The sequence below is a fragment of the Syngnathoides biaculeatus genome, chromosome 22 (assembly GCF_019802595.1).
Source record: "Syngnathoides biaculeatus isolate LvHL_M chromosome 22, ASM1980259v1, whole genome shotgun sequence".
In the NCBI taxonomy this organism is placed as follows: domain Eukaryota; kingdom Metazoa; phylum Chordata; class Actinopteri; order Syngnathiformes; family Syngnathidae; genus Syngnathoides; species Syngnathoides biaculeatus.
The window spans coordinates 15,706,070-15,726,429 of NC_084661.1; the positions used below are offsets into that span (position 1 = coordinate 15,706,070).

Consider the following 20,360-nt stretch of genomic DNA (forward strand, 5'->3'; position numbering starts at 1 on the left):
AAGTCCATTTACTAGTGCACTCTTTGTCCTCTAGTAGATGATTGGATGGTACTGGTGTGGTAAAGCTGCATTAGGGAAGTGCTGTAGAATTCTAACACACTAGTACAAGTAAGTAAGTAAGTAAGATTCATTGTCCTTTGATTGAATGAGAATATGTATAGTACTAGTAGCATCTTGATTTGAACTAGATTAATTTTGCTCTAAAGATGTAGTCCCATTATTGAGTACAAAGAGTGTACTAGTACATGGGCTTGAAGCTGATACATACAGAAGTACATTAGTGCCACCGGGATTGGAATTTGAAATGTAAAGTGATCCCATTTTCAATAGTTGCTACAATTCGCTGTCTGAAATTCACCGTCTGTGCCAGCAGGCAGGACAGCCAGCCAATCGCAGTCACGCTTTCTGAGTCACGTGACGTCACATACGATGGAAGCGTAACTGCGATTGGCTGGCTGTTTGGTTCTGACCTGAAGTAACCCTGCCTGGTGAATTTCAGACAGCGAATTGTAGCCGGTTGAATCGTTAACATTGAAAAGTTACACTGAAATACAATTATTGAAAATGTGATCACTTTAAATTTCAAATTAAAATCCTGGTGGGACTAATCTACTTCTGTGATAAATGCTATTTTTGTTTTTGAAAAATGTTGCTAGTCAAGACATTCTACTAGTGCGCCCCCAAGGACAAAGCGTACTAGTGTATGGATTTAAAAGTGTCGAATTAATATTCAAAGGAGGAAAAATTGCTTCAAGGGCTTTTCATACTCCGGTGGCGATGACGAGTGCGTCTGCAGTGAATGTTGACCATAATCTCATCTATTTAGTTTACATCCACAAGCAACGGTTTTGTTTCAGACCTCATTTTCATCCCAATCGTTTATCTAAACTGTATTGATTTTTAAATAATAAACAGTGTTCAACTTTTGGCTGTTGACGGCCGACTTGCGTTTCGTTGTGTGGCTTTTTTTTTGGGGGGGGGGGGGGCAAGGGCTCCTCCTGATTGGTGGAGAGCCATCCCGGTACCCGCCTCTGATTGGCGGAGAGCCATACCGGGACCCACCCATCACAACATAGTCGGGTACACGGGCAAAGCGCAGCAAGCTAAATGCTAACATTTTTATATCGGCGGCGAAGCACAATAACGGTAAGTGACTTCAGAATTAAATCCACTTTGACTTAAGTCTTCACTATATTTAATGTGGAGAACATGTTGGGTTTTGTTATCTATCATGCGGTGTCCGCTACAAGTCAGTACATTATGTGCTAATTGTTTACGTTGCCCGTACTCACTGTGAAACATCTGTAGTACATTTTTCGTACTCGTAAACTCATTTAAACAGCTAATGAATGTCGTTGATTCGAATTCGGCCGCTGGAATTACAGTAGTGACGGTTATCTTATCTTGTTATGTCTGCGTTGTCATGCGTTTCATTTAAAAATAAAATTTTAATCGGCTACGCGGTAATTAACGGATGTTTGTCCTTCGTTGCTAGGCAGGGTCGAAAATATTTCTTATTCCGAGCTAAACATAGGGTGGTTGTTTTTTTTTTTTTTTTATCTGTATATATTTACCTGCAGCGTTTACCAGAGGGGAGAAAATAATAAGATATCGGCCTTGATTGACAATTTGGCTGGAAGATGGATGCCACCAGGAAACCAACGACGTGCACCTCCAAAACGCTGGAAGGGGGAAAAGGTCAGTTTGAGCTTAAAACAAAAAATGTCCGGGTTTTGTAGCAAAAATTTGCTATCTGTGTACTGTGTTTCTGTCTTAAATCCATTTCAACAAAGAGCACACGCAACTGTTAACATCACATAGGCCCACAATAAAGGCATCACATCGTGGTTGTCTTCACCGAAGCGCAGAATTTCCATAACCTCACTCGAAAAACACCTCAAAGAAATGCACAAATGTGATATTTCCCCTCCTCTGCAGCTTCCCATCTCTGTTAATACCCGCTGAAAGTTGAGGTCTTTCCTCGTGGCCCATCCCAAGGTCAGGCGAGGCGGTGATGTTTGCCTTTTTTCCGAGGGGCACCGGAACGCACCGCGAGGTGATGTGGCCCCAGCATCTGCTCGACTGCCCGCAGCTGCCGCCGCGCGATGGATTCTAACAACCAGGTAGGCCACGTTCGCTCGGCGTAGTGACTCGTTTGTCCAAAATGTGTCCACAGCCGGCCGCTTCCTTTTTTTTTTTTTTTTTTTTTTTTAAATGCACCACCTTCGAGGTGCTTTGAATCCCAGCACTCGTGTTGCACTGCTTTTGCTTCCTCCTTGAACTGCTGCCATTAACCACTATTCCTGTCTTCCTCTTCTCCGCCTTGCGTATCTTCTGCGCTCTCTGCTCTTCGACGGATGCAGTAGCCCGTAGTAATTCACAAGTAAGGTTTTTCGGATTTTTTTTTCCCTCCCTTCCTTCCTGCTAATGTTGCATGATTGTGCACGGATGTTCCTTAAAATTTAAGCAAATATTTGATCTTTATTCATAGATTTGTCACTGAAATGGGAGATATTGGGAAAGCTTTGGAAATTATTGCACGTGTAAAGGGCCTCTTTTAAATGTTGCGCTGCAAAACAACTGATGGAGGAGTTGGCACAAAAATAACCAGTATCGGGACTAGTGCCAATTGTATTTTTCCCATTTTTTTTTTCATTTAAATTTGATCATACTTTTACACCGATGACTTCAATTTCTCCATTTTTTTCCCCCCTTCGTTGAGTCCTCGTCTAGAAACGGTTTACACGAATAGTGAACACGTATTGATTGTAGTACAGTATTTTCATTTTGAATATGGTTAAACAGCATTCAGTTATTATGCTGCACATAAATGGATTAAATTGCCAGCAGAAGCGACATCAGCTTCAAGTGTTATTTTTTTTTTATTTGGCTTGTTTTTAAATGATTTAAAATTTCTTATTACTATTTTCAAAACAAAATTGCTTTATCTCTATTTGTGGCCTTATCACACCGAAAGGGCAGATATTTGCACCCTGGCAGTTACGTTTTTACAGATGCTATCTTGGAATGCAATATCACATATTTTGAGGTTATTGCTTGTATTTTTTTATTTTTTTTGGCAAGTTCTCAGAAAGATAAAACTAAATTTATTTATTTTTTTTTTTTTTTTTGCAAAAACAGTTGACATTCCTCAATCGTGGACCCGCCTCCGTGGACTTTGCATGTTCTCCCCGTGCCTGTGTGTTTTTCCTCCGGTTTTCCTCCCACGTCCCAAAAACACGCAACATTAATCGGACACTCTAAATTGCCCGTAGGTGTGATTGTGAGTGCGAGTGAGTTTGTTTCTATGTGCCCTGCGATTGGCTGGCAACCAGTTCAGGGTGTACCCCGCCTCCTGCCCGTTGACAGCTGGGATAGGCTCCGGCACTCTCCGGGACCCTCTTGAGGATAAGCGGCAAAAGAAAATGGATGGATGGGTGAATAGTTGACATTCCCTATGTGGTGGTTATTGATTATTATCAGTAACGGATTGTGCTGCGTATTCAGACAGCCGATTTGGTCCCTCCTGACATGTTTGTGCGCTCTTGAAGGAGACTCAGGCGGGCCGTGGAAGGAGACGCGCTCCCGCTGTGGACGACGACGCGGATGAATATTTAATCGGCCTCCAGCACAAAAACAGGTGAAGCGCGAGGACGGGCTCTGAAAGAGACGCGTATTGGATTTCACAGTGAAGATGCTGAACCGCGCCGCGACTTTTAGCGTTTGATTAATTCCGTAAAAAGCGGCACACGGTTCCGAGAATTGAGAGGGTTTACACCAGAACGTTTCAATAAATTGAGGGAGGAGGAGGTTTTGTAGCGCTGTGTATAAATTTGTCTGTGATCCACAGGATCCTGAATCGACTCAAATCCAAAGGCCCCAGAGAGATTGAGCTGGAAAGACTAGAACAAGGCTTCTCCATTTATTTCAACGGCGCCAATGCTGAATCTTGCAAGAAGCAGGACAAGAGCGCCAACCGCAAGCCTGTCACCGCCGCGTCCGTTTGGAGGGCTGCCTGCACAGCCGGTTTGTAGTCTGTGTTCTAGGAGTTGATGTAAAGTCGACCGCCGCATACTCGCAGTTCAGCACCTGCGGATTCACCTGTTTGATGATAAAATACCGGGGGCCGAGTTGCTACAGATACGGCAATGCACTCCGAGCCTAGCGTACTCTACTATTAAAGCATACATTTTAAGAAAAAAAAACAACATATATTTCTTAAATTGTTTTTTTTTACATACGGTATTTAAACTATACATGTATTCCTACTATGCAGTTTATTATTCGGAATGTCTAAAAAAAATGCTTTAAAAAGCCCCAAAATTTTTAGGCCTGAAACGCATTATTTCTTTTCCCACTCATTGTAATGGGAAACATCGATTCGGTTTTCGAACAAATCATTTCTCGAACCGTTTTCTGGAACGGATAGCGGTCGAGAACTGAGGCATCACTGTACTGGTTGTCTATCCCATTTATTTGGGATTTAAAAAAAAAAAAAAATCTTAAATTCCCCCCCTGGTGGTGGGTGGGCTCCCTCTAGTGGTTTGCAAAAAAAAAAATCACTTAGTTAAGTGGCCAAACTGCGTAACATTCCTGTGACAAATCTTTTTTTTTTTTAAGCTGGTACAATATATTTATATACATATTAGTTGTATTTAACATAACAGCTGCGTTTAATCTTTTTGAACTGTTAATTTTCATACACTGACTTGGAAAATTATTTATACGCTGGTCAGTCTTTCTTATGTTTAGTATTCATTCATTCTCAGTCTATGCGACTGTATACATTTTCCGTGAGGTTCGCATGCCACGATCTTGCTGCGAGTCCACGCTGAATAAATGATAAGTGACAGTTGTAGCCGGCAGCAGCTTTTCCTCGCCTCCCTCATATGCGCCGTCGGACCATCTGCGCGCATAATTGCGGCCCGTTCGCCCGCTCGCTCTTCACGTTCCCTTTTTTTCCGTGCTGCGACTCATCGGCAGATGTCTGTAGAAGCGCCCACCAGCTAAGTGAAGATTTGGAGGCCGGCCACAAGCGGAGGAGCCGCACTGCCCCCGGAAAGGTCCAGAGGAAGGAATGGACGCAGGTACGCCCATCTGCGCCGACGAGCCGTATGCTCCGAAATTCCGATATTTCGATGTGCGAGCAGGATCCCGTCATAATCCGAACAGAAGATGGACCAAGTTTGAAGATCTGCCCGCACGAGCGCTACTCCGATGATTTTGAGCCTTATGTAAGCGTAGACATGGAGGTAAAAAAAAATGCACACAATGTCCACCAAGCTTTTGTTACATTTTTTTTTTTTTTTTACAAAGGGGAGGGGCTTTGTGTCAGCTGCAGCTGTCCGTAACGATTTAGCATCTCTCCATCATTGCCCCCCCCCCCCCCCAAAATCCGCTTGCACAGAGCTGCAGCCCACGCTCGCCTCGCGCTCTCTGCCCCCCGAGGGACACCTGCATGTTTTCGCGCTCCTTCGGCACCAGGCCCGACAGCCCGGCGGGACAAGCGAGCCAGGAGCTCGGCGACAAGGTGCTTCTCAATCTCGAAGACGTGAAGGTCAGTCGGGGGGGGGGGTTAACAAGGTACAAAAATACGGTTTTATTGTACATAAGTCGATTTTCTTGGTGCCTGTACTGCACTTAATAATTGATTTTGTGAGCTTTGTACTTTTCCTCCCTTCATTTCTTCTTGGTTTACTTTCGGATTGTCCCGTTAGGGGTCACCACAGCGTGTCATTTTTTTCCCTCTTCCTTACTTTGCCCAGCATCCTCAAGCTGACTTAAGAATTATGTAAAGTGGAAATAAGTCTACACACCCCAGTTCTTGGGGTAGGTTTTTAATAACATGAAAAAAATGAGATGAAGGTGGTGCATTTAAAAAAACAATAATAATTCACAACTTGTGGCGACTTTTCAAAGCGGGTTAATAAACACAACTGTTGATCATATTTATCAGCTGCCGGCTGCGTATCACGTAATAACCGAGCGCGGCCTCCCGTCAACCAGGTTCTGAGGCGCAGCCTGGAGAACAGCATGCGGCGGAGCAGCCGCGGCTCCGCGGGGGAGGAGTCGGACGACGAGTGGGTGGAGGAGCAAATCGAGCGCGGCGAGAGCACGGAGAGCCTCGACGAGCTGGGACTTCCCGTCTCCAACTCAAAATCGTCCTCCAGCCCTCAGCCCGGCGGTTCGCGTTGCCATTTTGACCCGGCCGACCTCATCGTCCTCGACTTTGGGCCGGCGCCCAAAGGTGGGTGTGTCACCATCCACGTTACAAAACCCTGCACTACTGACGTAGAGGCTGAAATATGATGGGACACAAACTATTCAAAGCTTTCATGTACAGGAAGTAAGGCTAATGCTACAAAATAAAGAGTGTTGACCCACTGCTACGATTTAGCTTGTAAATGTACATCAATGCTTTGGTTTGCGTCTGGGCCAGCAACAAATTTTGATCACGTTTGAATTCAGGAAGAAAAAAAAATGCTTGCAAAATAAATCATGGAAGTATAAATCATCTGGGGCAAAACCGTAACGTTATTGTTTTTTTTTAACTGTCAAATAACTGGATAAAAATAATCTGTATGCAATCAAAAGACGCCATGTGGAAACCAATGTTGGTCAATTTAATATTTTTTTTCAAATCGATTTATTGTTTAAGGACTAATGTGGGTGTGTTATTTTTATTTACTTTAGAAATGATTATTATTATTATTATTATAAAGAGTTGGCGGCACAGTGGATCAGCTTGAAAGCGTTGGCCTCACAGTTCTGAGCTCCCAGGTTCAATTCCGGACCCACCTGTGTGGAGTTTGCATGTTCTCCGCCGTGCCCGTGCGGGTTTTCTCCGGGCACTCCGGTCACCCCCGACATCCCCAAAAACATGCAACATTAATTGGACACTCTAAATTGCCCATAGGTGTGATTTGTGAGTGTGACTGTCTCGATGTTCCCTGCGATTGGCTGGCGACCAGTTCGGGGTGTCGACAGCTGGGATAGGCTCCAGCACTCTCCGCGACCCTTGTGAGGATAAGCAGCTAAGAAAATGGATGGGTGGATAGATATAAAGAGTTGAAAATAGTATCAGATCTTTAGTGATGTTTGATAACAAAAAAAAATGATGCTGTTCTTTTATTTTTTTTTCCTGTTGTTTTGGAGATGCAAAGATTCTGCCTGACACCGACGACACGTAGCGTATTGATCCAAGAGGGCAATTCTTCCCTACCCTCATTTGTTCCAGGTCGTAAGCTCCAGCGTTCCTTGTCTGCAAAGAGGAAGGATAACAGTGACAAGCCGGTGCTGGTGAAGAGCAAAACATTAGATGTGCCGCCTTCGAAAGACAGCTGGGGTAGCCCGAGTAAGTCTTGAGCTTTTAATGAGCATTTCTTCGGGACAAAAATGTTTCCGCACGGGTCACCGAGTTAATTCCGACCCAGTGACGCCGCGAACGTGAGCGTCTTTCGGCAGGACGTGCCTCGCGATTGACTGGCGAGCCGGCCTGCGGTCGGCTGGAGTAAGATGGAGCTTGCCGACACGCTCAAAAACGAGATGAGGGGTGCGGAAAATGATCGGAAATGTCTCGTCTTACAGAATACATTTAAGTGAAATCTGTGGAAAGACTGTTAGGAAAACATGCATTTGTATAGTAACATCATTAACGATAAATTAATATACGACTGAAACCCATTCAGTGTTTATGATAAGTTTTAGGGAAAAAAAAGCATAAGAGTACGTTTTTATCGATTGCGTGTTGTAACGGTGTCATCGAGCATCGGTACTCGTATGCATTGTTTAAAAAAACGGTGGATCAGCTGGTAAAGCGTTGGCCTCACGCTTCTGAGGACCCGGGTTCGATGCCTGTTCTCCCCTGTGCCTGCGTGGGTTTTCTCCGGGTGGGCACTCCGGTTTCCTCCCACATCCCAAAAACATGCAACATTAATTGGACACTCTAAATTGCCCCTCGGTGTGATTGTGAGTGCGACTTTTGTCTGTCTCCACGTGCCCTGCGATTGGCTGGCAACCAGTTCAGGGTGTAACCCCGCCTCCTGCCCGTTGACAGCTGGGATAGGCTCCAGCACTCCCCGCGACCCCTGTGAGGATAAGCGGCTAAAGAAAATGGATGGATGTATCGCTGCATGACGAATGACTATGTGTGTGTTTTGAGGGCCAGCAAGTCAGGCGGAGAGACGCCTGTCGGCAGCCAGGAGGGCGTTCACCGAGGAGCAAGACCGGGACGAGGTCGCCCGCGGGGTGTGCCAGGCCATCCAGAGAGAAAACACGAGTTCCGAGCTCTTCGCTCGCAACACGGTTCGCATTAGACGCCCGACCGCCGTGACCTTATTCCCACTGTCGCTGTACGCTACTCACTGCGCGCGTGCTGATGAATTTAATCCAGTGACAGATTTGGCCCGCAATAAACCCAAACGCGAAAGCTTTGTGCATATGTATGCATGTGTGTGTGTGTGTGTGTATATTTGTCTGATTCTTCCATTCTGCTTCACTTGATCCAGGGCAGAGGGCAGCCGACGACGAACGGCTTAGTGCATCGCCAAAGCAGCAGCAGCAGCAGCAGCGGCGGCGGCAAAGAGGAGTGCGGCGTCACGGCGGCCATGCAGAGAATCACGTTCATGGGAGCCAGGTTGGAGCAAATAAAAGTTGAGATTTAGCCCCGTCGTGGGTCCAGGGGAGAGAAATGTTTCCGAAGGTTCTCCCGGACCGCTGTTTGAGAGCTATTTATGCTCAATGGTTACATTTTAGCAGGTCCCAAGGCATCCAAGTATGCTATTTATAGCAGCCAACACGAAACCGAACGTTTTCTTTGTCCCTCTCGAGTGGCGCGGAGATGATAAGGAAGCAGCCGACTGTCGTGTTGCCTTTCAGGGAGCAGCACAAACTGCTGAAAGCGTTGGAGGAGCTGGAAGCTGCGCCCAGCTTCGACGTTCCTCAGGGCGTCAAAACGGACTGCGGCAAGACCCCGGTGAGTTCCGGGAGCCGCGTGTCACACAAATGCCGAGTCGGGAGTCCTTGAGAGCACCTTTTTTTTTTTTTTTTTTTTTTTTTTTTTTTTTTTTTTTTTTTTTTTTTTTTTTTTTTTTTGGTCACGTCAGCTGAGGCGGTCGTCCGAGGTCCCCCCCGCTTTGTACGTCACCATGGAGATCCTGTCCAACTGGGGCCACGAGCTGCACGTGGGCCTGACTGAGCTGCAGTTTTTCGGGCCCGGGAACAAGAGGCTGCACGTGTCGCCGCACGACCTCGACATCAGGAACGCCGACCATCCCGGGAATCTGGCGGCGCTCGTCAACGGCAAGGCGAAGGTCGGTCTGCAGCCTCGGGGATAAAAATGAAAAATACGAGTTTGACGAAAGTTATCGAAAACACAGCAGCCACAAAATTAGGTCCCTTTTATGATCTTAAATATTTTAATATGATGATTATTTTTCATTCGGGTAGAACTCGATTGCATACACCACACGCAAATCTGCCGTTTGAACAGGAAATTGTAGATTTTATATCCACTACATTATAAAGAGTAAGTACACAGTCAACTAGGTGTAAAAAAAAAATAATTCAATAAACCTTTTGGCTAAATTAATTTCCTCCTCTCCAGTGATTTATTGGCAGAAACGACACTTTAATTTTCAATGGTAAGCTCGGACAGAGAGGAGTGGCGTTCTCTGATATTTCTTTGCTCCGGCGGGCTCGCAGACCACCAAGGAGCGCCACATGTGGACGTGCCGCTTCCACCCCCCCATCCAGCTCTATTTCATCATCCGCAACACGGAGCGCGCCGCAGACTTCGGGATCTCCCGCATCAAAATCTGGAACTACAACCGATGCCTTAACGTGAGTGGCTTTTTTTTCCCGTAATTGCGGCGCCGGGCTTTCGACGGAGGCGGGCGGGCGAACCCCCCCCCCCACCCCCACCCCCACCCCCGTTTGTGCCGTTACATCAGGCTGAAGTTCTTTTCAAGCGAGTGGCTGTCTGAGCTGCCACTCAGTCTGTCCCAAATGTGGAGCGCAGAGAGATTAGCCCTGAAGATTAGCGGAAGAGGAAACGTGGGCTCGTGTGCGTTCATCCTCGCTGTTGTTCATTCAGGTGCACGTCTGGCCCTGTACGTTTCGCTGTAGTTTCTTTCCACGATTCCAGAATTCTGTCCCAAAGTCTGGGATTGAGCGAGTGACCGTGTCAGGTAAGGACGGTTTTAAGCCGGGGAAGGTTTGAGGCTGACGGGGGTTTCTGTGGGTGTTCTGCCAGGAGGATCAGTCGGATTTAGGCTGGGCGTCAGCCATTTCTTGTCATCCGTGACGGCTACTTTGCTCAGCGGACTTACATCCTATCTATGCATTATTGACCCATCGATGTGGCTATTTAGTTCTGCTCCTGATGTGTGACAGTGCGAGCCAGATTGTGATGATGATTTAAAAAAAAAAAAAAAATGTAGCAGTAGCATTATTTTTTTTTTCTAGATTGGGTGGAGGATTAAATTTTGTATTGTTAGGATGCATTTCTAAGCTATGCTATTTCCCTCATGTTAAATTGTAAAAAAAAAAAAGTCGAGCTGTTGAAAATTCAATGCACCCCTTTTTAAAGTGTTATTAATATTTTTTTGTTCTTTACATCTTTGATGCATTTTGTGACTTTTTTTTTAAAATCCATCTTTGAACTCTTCACTGAAAGAAAAAGTACTGAAGAGTATTTTAGATTTTGCAGTGTACAATAAATACTCTGCAAATGAAGACCCACCCCCACCCCCACCCCTTTTTTTTTTTCTTCCTTTTTCCAGGAACTTGACTTCGGTGCACGTCATGTCAAGCTGTACGTGAACAGCACGCTCGTGTTTGAGGGCGAGCTCGAGAGAGGCTGCGGCAGCCAGATCTTCGACTACAGCACCACCGTTGAGCTCGAGGACTTCCAGGCTTCAGATTCTTTGTTTTCCAGCCCTCCGTCGTCCGGATACAACCTCCGGCGCCACGATGACGGCGGCACGCACCGGCATCTGAGTTCCGCTCTCCTGCCGCCGGACGCGTCAAGCCAGGGTACGATGGACGCTCAGGAGAGCTCCCACGCCCCACTTCCTCCCATCTCCGCTCGGCGCACCCCCGCGCAGAAGAACTCGTTTGACGAGCCCCCACCCGTGGCGCAGACCGTCACCATGCAGCCGTCCTCCTCGCGGATGACCCCGCAGTGGCTGCAGCCCCTCAAGAGGGCCGCCCCGGAGGGCTGCGAGGCCGGCAGGGAGAGGCCGCGCTGGCTGGTTCCCCACCAGCCCCCGCCGGAGCCCAAACCGCCGTCCTCGGCCTCGTCGTCGTCGTCGTCGTTGCTCCCGGAGCTGCCGTGCAACCCCGCCCGGGTGTGCAGGGGAGGGGAGAGGGCGAGCAACGGGGCCCAGTGGAAGGCCGACTCTCTGGATTTGAACTGCGACCTGCCGGATGAGCTCGGAGAGCAAAAGCACGAGCGGCCGTTCAGCGGGCGGAGGAGCTCCTTGAGAAGCAGGCAGACGGAGGAGCAACACGGGAAGCCGAACCGAGGTGGAAACTTTCATTTGAAGTTTTTTGGAGAGGTGGCAGCACTACAAGTACTCGTGGAAAAAGATTGTTAAAAGTAGAACTACCGATTTGAACTCTTGTACTCTTTCTAACACACCTTGTAATGTCTGCGTATCGCGCAGAGGCAACGATGTCGGCCAACGCCGGGAGGAGGCAGCGGTCCCCGAGGCCGCTGGGCCACAGCCACCGGGACGACGCCCTCATGGAATCGTGGGACTCCCTCACCAAGTTCAACCAGTGCCAACGCGGGCGCCTCTCCAACATGGGCTTCGAGGGCGACGTCTTCGACGACTTCCGAGAGCAACGCGGCCGCGGGTCCCCCGCGCCGTCCGCCGACGCCGCGTCCACGAGCCCCCCTCGCTCCTCCGCCGCCCCCCGAGGCCTCCCAAGCGAGGGCCTTGATGCGGATTTCTTCATGGAGCAGGAGGAGGACTTTGAGATCCCGGTGCTCCCCAAGGGTCAAAGGTTGGTCATCAGCATTCTGTCCACCTGGGGGGACCGCCACTACGTGGGCCTCAACGGCCTGGAAGTGTTCAGCTCCAGCGGAGAGCCCCTCCGGCCCGCTCACATCAGCGCGGACCCCCCCGACATCAACATACTCCCGGCGTACGGCAAGGACCCCCGCGTGGTCGCCAACTTGACGGACGGCGTCCATCGCACACAGGACGACATGCACCTGTGGCTGGCCCCGTTCACGCCCGGCCGGAGCCACACCGTCTTCCTGGACTTCGGCCGCGCCCACCAGATTGCGATGATCCGCGTGTGGAACTACAACAAGTCGCGCATTCACTCTTTCCGAGGGGCGAAGGAGGTGGAGATGCTGCTGGACGGGAGGTGCATCTTCAGGGGCGAGATCGCCAAAGCTTCCGGGACTCTCTCAGGAGGTATCGAAAGCGAAAATATTCAAGTCGCAGTCGTACCTATTATCGAATTTGTTTTACATCGTTCGAAATCAGGTCTGGATCAATTCGGCGACACGATCCTGTTCACCACCGACGACGACATCCTGGAGGCCATGTCGCGTTTCGACGCGACCTTCCTGGGCGAAAGCGAAGGCTCGGACAATCCCGTGCACGAGGAGGAGCTGCGCCGACCGCGCACCGCAGACGGAGAGGGCGACGAAAGGCCGTTCACCCAGGCCGGCTTCCGAGAGGACGACCTCGCCGTGAGTTACGCGGCTTGGAATGCCCGTCCGTGAATCCGTTGCGATATCGTCACACGCAAGCGCCGCTTTCTGAGGCGTAAGAAAGATTCTTGTGAAATATGTAAAATGTTCTTTCAGTTGAAACTTCACCTCAACGTAACCGTGAGCCAGCTGGAGAACATGGAGCCGATTCCTGGGATGTACACCGGAAAGTGTGAGTGCACCTTTTTTTTGAACATTTTTCGCTCCACCGTCGCAAGTTCTCTTGTTTCAACCAATTTCTCTTCCCCCCCCCCCCCACCCGCTAAGGCCTCCGTCTGGAGCTGGCGTCAACGTGGGGCGACTCCCATTACTTGGGCCTGACGGGGCTGGAGGTGGTCGGGAGGGACGGGGAGGCGTTGCCCCTGCACCCCGGTTTTATGGACGTTTCACCCGGGGACCCCAACGACCTGCCCGAATACGAAGACTCGCAGACCCTCGATAAGTATGCCTAAAAACTCCTCACCTGACCTACTTTGACTCTTTTTTAGCTCGTCCCTGACTTTTTCCCGACTGCTCTAACGACTATTTTTCAAATAATCGACGAGAATCCATCGTGCTGAACTTTGGTAAAGATATAAAGCCCTTTTATGAGTTGGAAAAGGAGTCATTTATCTGCACGTTGACAACTTTTGAGTCTCACTTTTCTGGAGACGAGTAAATAAATCCCCCTGACCATGAAGAAAAAAAATCCATTGCACCTAATTGTACAAATCTCCCGTCTAGCGGCCTACTTTCCTGCCAGTGACACAATTCTGCTTTTTAGAAACGGCGCGTGTCTTTTCGTTCAGGCTTATCGACGGCCACAACATCACCACGGACGGCCAACGCATGTGGCTGATCCCGTTCTCCCACGGAGAGCCTCGCAGCCTGACCGTCGACTTCCCGCAGGCCCAGACCATCGCTGGGCTGCGCGTCTGGAACTACAACAAGTCCGCGGAGGATTCGTACCGAGGGGTGGGACGCTCTCATTCGTGACAACAAACACTGTAAAGAAAAACCGCACCACGGAGGACATGGGTCGAAAAAACAAAATGTTGCGCTTAGGTGAAGGTGATCCACGTGACGGTGGACGACGTCACCATCTCCCCCGTTGAAGGCTTCCTGATCAGGAAAGGACCCGGCAACTGTCACTTCGACTTCGCCCAAGAGATCCTCTTCTTGGACTACCTCCAGCCGCCGGCAGACGGCAAGAGCGCCGAAGAGTATCCCAACAAGTAAGAACGTGTGCGTGGGTCATCGTCGGTACCGGAGAAATAAACATTAATGCAAAACTCGATTGTGTCCGCTTCAGGCGGAGCGCGAAAAAAGCCGAACAAGCGAGCATGGACTACGAAGCTCCCATCATGCCCTGTGGATGTATCCTTTTGCAAATTTGAAGTATTCCGTCTGGCACATAATGAACCACGCACGTACCTTGACTTCCCGGCCTCCAGGGCGCACCTGGTTACAAGCCTCACCGAGTACATTTGTAACGGAAATACCGTTTGGTACATACATACGCCGCAGCTGTGTAAAAGCCGCAAGTGCCCACATCGAAACACGAGATATTTACAAAAAAAAAAAAAATGGCCCCTGTTAGCACTAGCGCTATGCTAGCGCAGTGTTAACGCTAGTGCTAGCGCAGCGTTACCGCTAGCAGGGTCGGTTAAAGCAAAACTTACCAGTAAATATCACTGAGACACGTTGGTAACACAGTGCTAGCCAACGCCGGTAAAAGTCACTTCCTCGGCACATATATTCCGCCGCTCTCATTCTTGCCTTTTCCGCTCGAGTGCCCCCTTGCACAAATTAGCCGCATCACCGCGTAAACCGTGTGGGGGGGGGGGGGGGAGTCGCTGCTTGGAGGCCGGAAATTACGCTAACTCATTTTGTAGTTACAATCTGTCACTTGCTTGATGTTTTTTTTTTTTTTTTTTTTTAAATTGTCAAGACTCGTAGCACCGCAGTGTGTTTTGATTACGTTAAGCTTCCTGTTATGAATTCCTTAATTTCATTTTTGTTGAACCCGCAGTCATCTTTCAGCTGCAGCTGTTAACCACCTGGGGAGACCCGTACTACATCGGCCTCAACGGCCTGGAGTTCTACAACCAGAACCATGACAAGATCAGCCTCAGCGACAACAGTATCCTTTTGACCCCCGCTCGCTACTTTTTACCCCTTCCCAATCTGCATCTCAACACACCAAGGCTGAACTTTTTGGCCCGTATGTTGCAAAAAATAGATTTGATGCGAACGCGACACGGTTTTCCAGACTCTTCCCGAAATGGTGCAACATCTCAATTGGTATTGACGCCACAGATGTTGAAAGCAAGCGTACATCAAGTTGCCATCTGCTCCTCAACGTCCGCCAGACATCGCTGCTTTCCCAGACAGCGTCAACGTGCTGGACAACGTGAGCGGCGACGTGAGGACTCCCGATAAATTAATAGACGGCTTCAACGCCACGCAGGATGGGAGGCACATGTGGCTGGCTCCGGTGCTCCCTGGACTAGTGAGGACGCGATTTACCGAGGGGGGGGGGGATTTTGAGAGGCTTTGAATGTGTCATTTCTGTGCAGGTCAACCGCGTTTTGAGAGGCTTTGAATGTGTCATTTCTGTGCAGGTCAACCGCGTTTACGTCATCTTCGATCAGCCGGTGACCGTGTCCATGATTAAACTGTGGAACTACTCCAAGACCCCACAGAGAGGCGTTAAAGAGTTTGGGGTGAGCCTCCTTTACTCTGCAAAACGCTGCCTTGAGATACAACTTTCATTCGTTTGGCCTCCTAATTTATCGTTTTTAACTTTAGCACAAAGTCCTAACTTTGTGGGAATTGGCGTTTTTGTATATTTATTTTGTGGACCTCATGTCCTGCACACTAGTATAGTACGGTGAATACTCGAACAAATGGGTTTTCGAATGAAAACATTTCTAGATTTTTTTTTTTTTTTTTTTGCTTCTGCTTTCCATTCAAAATCGGTACTCTTAACGCTTGTGACATAACACGGTAATAACATAACGCGCGCAGCCCGACCAGCTGACCCACAATGCGCGTTATTGTGAATTCGAACGCACCGTGGAAAAAACCCGGAAATAACATAACACACGCGACCAGACCACCTGACCCACAACACGTGTTGTTATTGTGAATTCGAACACACCGCGAAAAAACCCATAAATAACAAAACGCGCGCAACCCAACTAGCTTACCCACAATGCACGTTGTTATTGTGAATTCGAACGCACCGCGAAAAAACCCGGAAATAACTTAACGTGCGCAACCCGACCAGCTGAGCCACATTGCGCATTGTTCTTGTGAATTTCGAACGGACCGTGGAAAAAAAACCCGGAAATAACATAACTCGCCCGGCCCAACCAGCTGATCCACGACGCGCGTTGTCATTGTGTATCACGCAGACGTGGGAAATATCGATTTCGGTTTTCGAACAAATCACTTCTGGAACGGATTGTGGTCGAGAACCGAGGTTGTACTGCATGTACTCTGTTTTTAAACGATGCCACGTGTGAATTGTTCGCACATGGACGCAACGAGCAAATGTGCTCTGAACTGCTTTTTACAAACGTCGACAGAAGAGACCGACCGTAGCTCAGATTGAAAAGATTTTGCACGTGTGTCAGCTGCTGGTGGACGACCTCCTGGTGTACAACGGCATCTTGGACAGCGCCAGGCACACGGGCCGCGGCATCCTGCCCACGTGCGACGCGCCGGCGCCGTACCACACCATCCTCTTCACCGACAACGCGTACATTGCGCACCGCGAGAGGAACACGGTCATCAGGTGAGACGCCGCCGGAAATCTTGACTTAGCTTTAGCGGAATTAAGACACCGGGTATGGTTTGAGCGAGTACACCGTGTACTTGTCTTTGTTAACTTCGAACGGCGGTTGGCCTCTTTGACCATAAAAATAAGGTCAAAGGTCGAAGTTCACGTTTTGTACGGTTCGGGGGAGAGCGAGCTAACCGGGGAATATACCGTCGACCCGGTTTTGTTGGGAGTGAGGTGGAGTTGGTATGAACCGGCTGTGCTCTTCCCCACCTCAGCGCCCGCGGTAGCCGACGCCAGCCGCGGTGAGTAAACGCTGGCGAGCGCCCCCTCGTGGTCGCTCCTCACATTGATGATCCCCCCCCCCCCCCCCCCCCCATCGCCCTTAAATGTCCTCCTCCCAGTTAGCTCCCACCCTGACCACTCTTCCGAACCGTGATCTTTCACTTCCTTCCCCGGTCTTCCCTTTTATCTTCAGTATTTGTTTGTCCACCCTAATTAACAGCTGATTCATGATATGGTTTTGCCCCCCCCCCCCCCCCCCCCGGTCCCCTCCTTAATCTCGTCACGTCGCAGTAATTACGTGGAAGACCAAGATGTCAAGATGACCAACGAGAATCAGATCGTCCATCACAGCAAGAAGCAGGCAGCAGACCCAGGTGAGCCACATAAACGTGACACGGGACGATGCATATAAAAAGTCTACACACCCCGCTCAAATGTAGCTGAACATCCGAACTTTATTCGAGGAATTGGAGGGGAGGGGGGGTCTCACATGGCGACACATGCGTGCTTATTCCCTTTTAAAATCAATTTGAACTAAACAGCCTCGGTTATATGAAGGTGTGCACACTTGTGCAACTACGTTATCGCAGTTGTTTATTTTTACCTCCTCACAAAAGATTTCCTTCAGCAAACTAACACCCCTTACTGCTTGTTTAAACTGAATATTACAGATCTTTGTGATTGCCCATGCTTGCCACAAGATGTCAGACAATGACTACTTTTGTCTAAATGAAGCTCATCAACTCACTTGTAATTGTTCTCCAGGCGCTAAGATACCACCAGATTGCGCCAAAGCAATGTTGCTTTGCAGTACCGTAATTTCCGGCCTATAACCCGCGACTTTTTTCACACGCTTTTCAACCCTCCGGTTTATGCGGTGATGCGGCGAAATTGTGCATTTTTTTCTAACTGCCGCAAGTGAAATATATGTGCCGAGGAAGTGACTTTTACTGGTCCGGTCCGGTTAGCACTGCGCTAGCGTGTTACTGCCGAGTTTCAGTGATTCTGACTGTTTTTTTTAAACCGGTCCTGTTAGCACTGCGCTAGCATTAGTGTGCCTCTAACATTAGCATTGGCGTGGTGCTAGCGTTAGCGGGTAAACTCTCTGTGTATCGTTTTTTTTTGTAAATATCACGTGTTTCAATGCGAGTTTAAATGTGGCCACTTGCGGCTTTTAGACGGGGGCGGCGTATGTATGTACCAAATGGTATTTCCTTTACAAATGTACTCGGTGAGGCTTGTAACCAGGTGCGCTGTGTACGGTAAACCGTTTTGAAGTTAAAAGCTCAATATTTCAAAAACGGCTGAATTAAAAAAAAAAAAACAGATGCATTGGGGAAACTCTGACCCTGGAACAATTCTGAACTCTTCTCACAAATAATGCGATCTTCCTCGTTTCAGCGCTACGGCCGAAAACCTGCATGACCGACGTTGGGAAACACGGACACCGGAGGTACTGACTGACGACATGTATCTCGCGTCACGCCTGCCTGCCGCCGGCTTTTAATTTTACAAACACGCCGTCCAAGAGCCACGCTGAGGACGACGAGTTCCGCACCGATCACAACTGGTTTGCTTCGCACACAAACGCACGCAACACTAAAACCGAAGAGTCCGCCGCCCCTTCGGTGCCAGGCTAAATAATAACCCGTCTGGCTGCTTTTTGCCGGCCGTATTATATTCCCGTGCCTGTACTCTGCCTGTGCCGTGTAAATACATCAATATGACAAAACAGCCAGTCCAGTTTGACGGACATTTTCTACGTCCCGTGTTGGTTCCCACGATTTTAATCCCAACAAACCGAGCCGAGTTCTTTGCCTAACCAAAATGTAAAATGCTATGCACACTTATCGGTAGCTAGTGGTCGTTTATAAACGTGGGCTAATTGTGTCAGAGAACTCTTTGTATCGAGTTTTCGTACGTACTGAACAAAAAGCTGACGCCGTGCGCCAAATCCATGCTCCAATCTTCGACACGAACCTCATTTCCTCATTTTCGTGCCCGCGGGTGTGTTTACTCAACGGGGAGGCCCCACGAGTGTTGCCAACATAACAGTTTTCCCTGAATCCCCTTTTTATGTTTTAAATAAAAGCAACGAGCGACAAATCCGGCCAGTTCATGTCACACGATTTCAAAAGTCAGTTTTTCATACATCTCTGAACATTAAAACAAACAAAAAGATTATTATTATTGGGGGAAAAAAAATGGGCTGAAGTACCGAATTCCCGGCCTACAGAGCGCACCTGGTTCTAAGCCTCTGTATCCAGAAAGAGTTAGCGTTAGCACGGAGCTAGTGTTAGCGCAGAGCTAGCGTTAAACTCTTGAAACTCTTTCTGTGTACTGTGGCTTATAGGTGAGCTAACACTAGCGATGTGCTAATGCTAGCGCCGCGCTAACGCTAAACTCTTTCACTAGCACCGCATGAGCCACAGGGTTGAAAGCGTCCGACAAAAGTCGCAGCTTGTTGGCCGGAAATTACGGTAAGCTAGGCGCTGCTGTTTTGGTTTAGCAACAATAGTGTCTGATCCAGGGAATTGCTAGTTACTGTTTAAAACGTGCAAAACGCAGTTGATTGGGAACGGTCCGTGACGTAAACGCGGCTTCGCGGTGTACTTTTGCCAAACGCGAGCTTGAGCTCGACGTCACGTAGAGAAAAAAAAAATAAATAGTTGAAATCTAAGTGACCTTTACGAAAGTTGGGATTCAACCGTACAACTTGAAGCCACTCTGGTCATTCGGTGGGCTCGATTTGTATTTCTAAACTTAGTTTTTTTTTTTTTTTTTTTGAAACGACGCCGTTTAGCGGCGACCTCCAATATGCAGAAACTACTGACTTTTACCTCAAATCGCGATATCGGCGATCTCACGACGGGACGGGTACACGTCGACGTCGCTAGTTTAGGTGGTTCAACACGTCGGAATCGGCGGCCGCTGGTGAAAGTTTCATCTCACGAGCTGAATTTGTAATATTTGAGTAAAATAAGCCACAGGGTGAGTGACTCCTTTGGACTTGGTGCGGTTTTACTTGTATAGAAAATGCAGTTATGTATTTTAATTTGAGTACCTGTGAACGTTTCAGTCATATAGCGCAGCACGGGGTGACGATTTATTGTATGCGTGGTACTTTTAAGGGTTTTTTTTTTTTTGGGGGGGGGGGGGGAGCTCTTTATTTTTCTAATCTTGATTGACGCTGTATATTACTTGTAGGCTTATTTCAAACACAAATAAAATGTGTACAAGTGTAATGTATGGGGTGCTTTTTTTAAATATTTTTTTCCACCAACACATCCTGTTTTATTATTTAAAAAAAAAAAAATTGGGGGTTTTTACAGTATACTGCAAAGGTGTCAAACTCAAGGCTCGAGGGCCAGATCTGGCCCGCCGCATGATTTTATGTGGGCCGTGGAAGCAAATCATGCGTCAACGTCCGTGATTTTTGTTCAAATCTGTCCCGAAATTTCAAATTGTCATGTCATAAATGATAACGTTGACCCATTACAAGCATTTTGTGTTACCAAACAACAATACTTGGACCCTTGATTTCTGATTCCAAAACTAGTTCATAAATTTCATGCCACT

The 20,360-nt window shown here is 48.2% G+C and overlaps 1 protein-coding gene across 2 annotated transcripts; it reads left to right on the forward strand.

The window, feature by feature from the left end:
• Nucleotides 1–1,125: 1,125 nt before the first annotated feature.
• On the forward strand, nucleotides 1,126–18,741 carry LOC133495250 (katanin-interacting protein). Of its 2 annotated transcripts, none has more exons than XM_061809663.1 (29): nucleotides 1,126–1,146; nucleotides 1,581–1,698; nucleotides 1,939–2,123; nucleotides 3,552–3,640; nucleotides 3,851–4,026; nucleotides 4,984–5,087; nucleotides 5,151–5,252; nucleotides 5,408–5,557; nucleotides 6,007–6,247; nucleotides 7,238–7,354; nucleotides 8,162–8,304; nucleotides 8,508–8,635; nucleotides 8,878–8,974; nucleotides 9,105–9,311; nucleotides 9,703–9,840; nucleotides 10,782–11,526; nucleotides 11,667–12,428; nucleotides 12,501–12,709; nucleotides 12,827–12,902; nucleotides 12,998–13,172; nucleotides 13,519–13,684; nucleotides 13,775–13,944; nucleotides 14,022–14,086; nucleotides 14,742–14,852; nucleotides 15,082–15,221; nucleotides 15,334–15,435; nucleotides 16,351–16,511; nucleotides 17,073–17,155; nucleotides 18,183–18,741. In XM_061809663.1, exons 3-29 carry the CDS (start codon nucleotides 2,106–2,108, stop codon nucleotides 18,239–18,241), a joined length of 4,734 nt encoding a protein of 1,577 aa, XP_061665647.1. In that variant the 5' UTR covers nucleotides 1,126–1,146; nucleotides 1,581–1,698; nucleotides 1,939–2,105; the 3' UTR covers nucleotides 18,242–18,741. The 2 variants fall into 2 exon arrangements, with proteins under 2 accessions (XP_061665647.1, XP_061665648.1); XM_061809664.1 differs by having other exon boundaries at nucleotides 5,151–5,234.
• The last annotated feature ends 1,619 nt before the right edge of the window (nucleotides 18,742–20,360 follow it).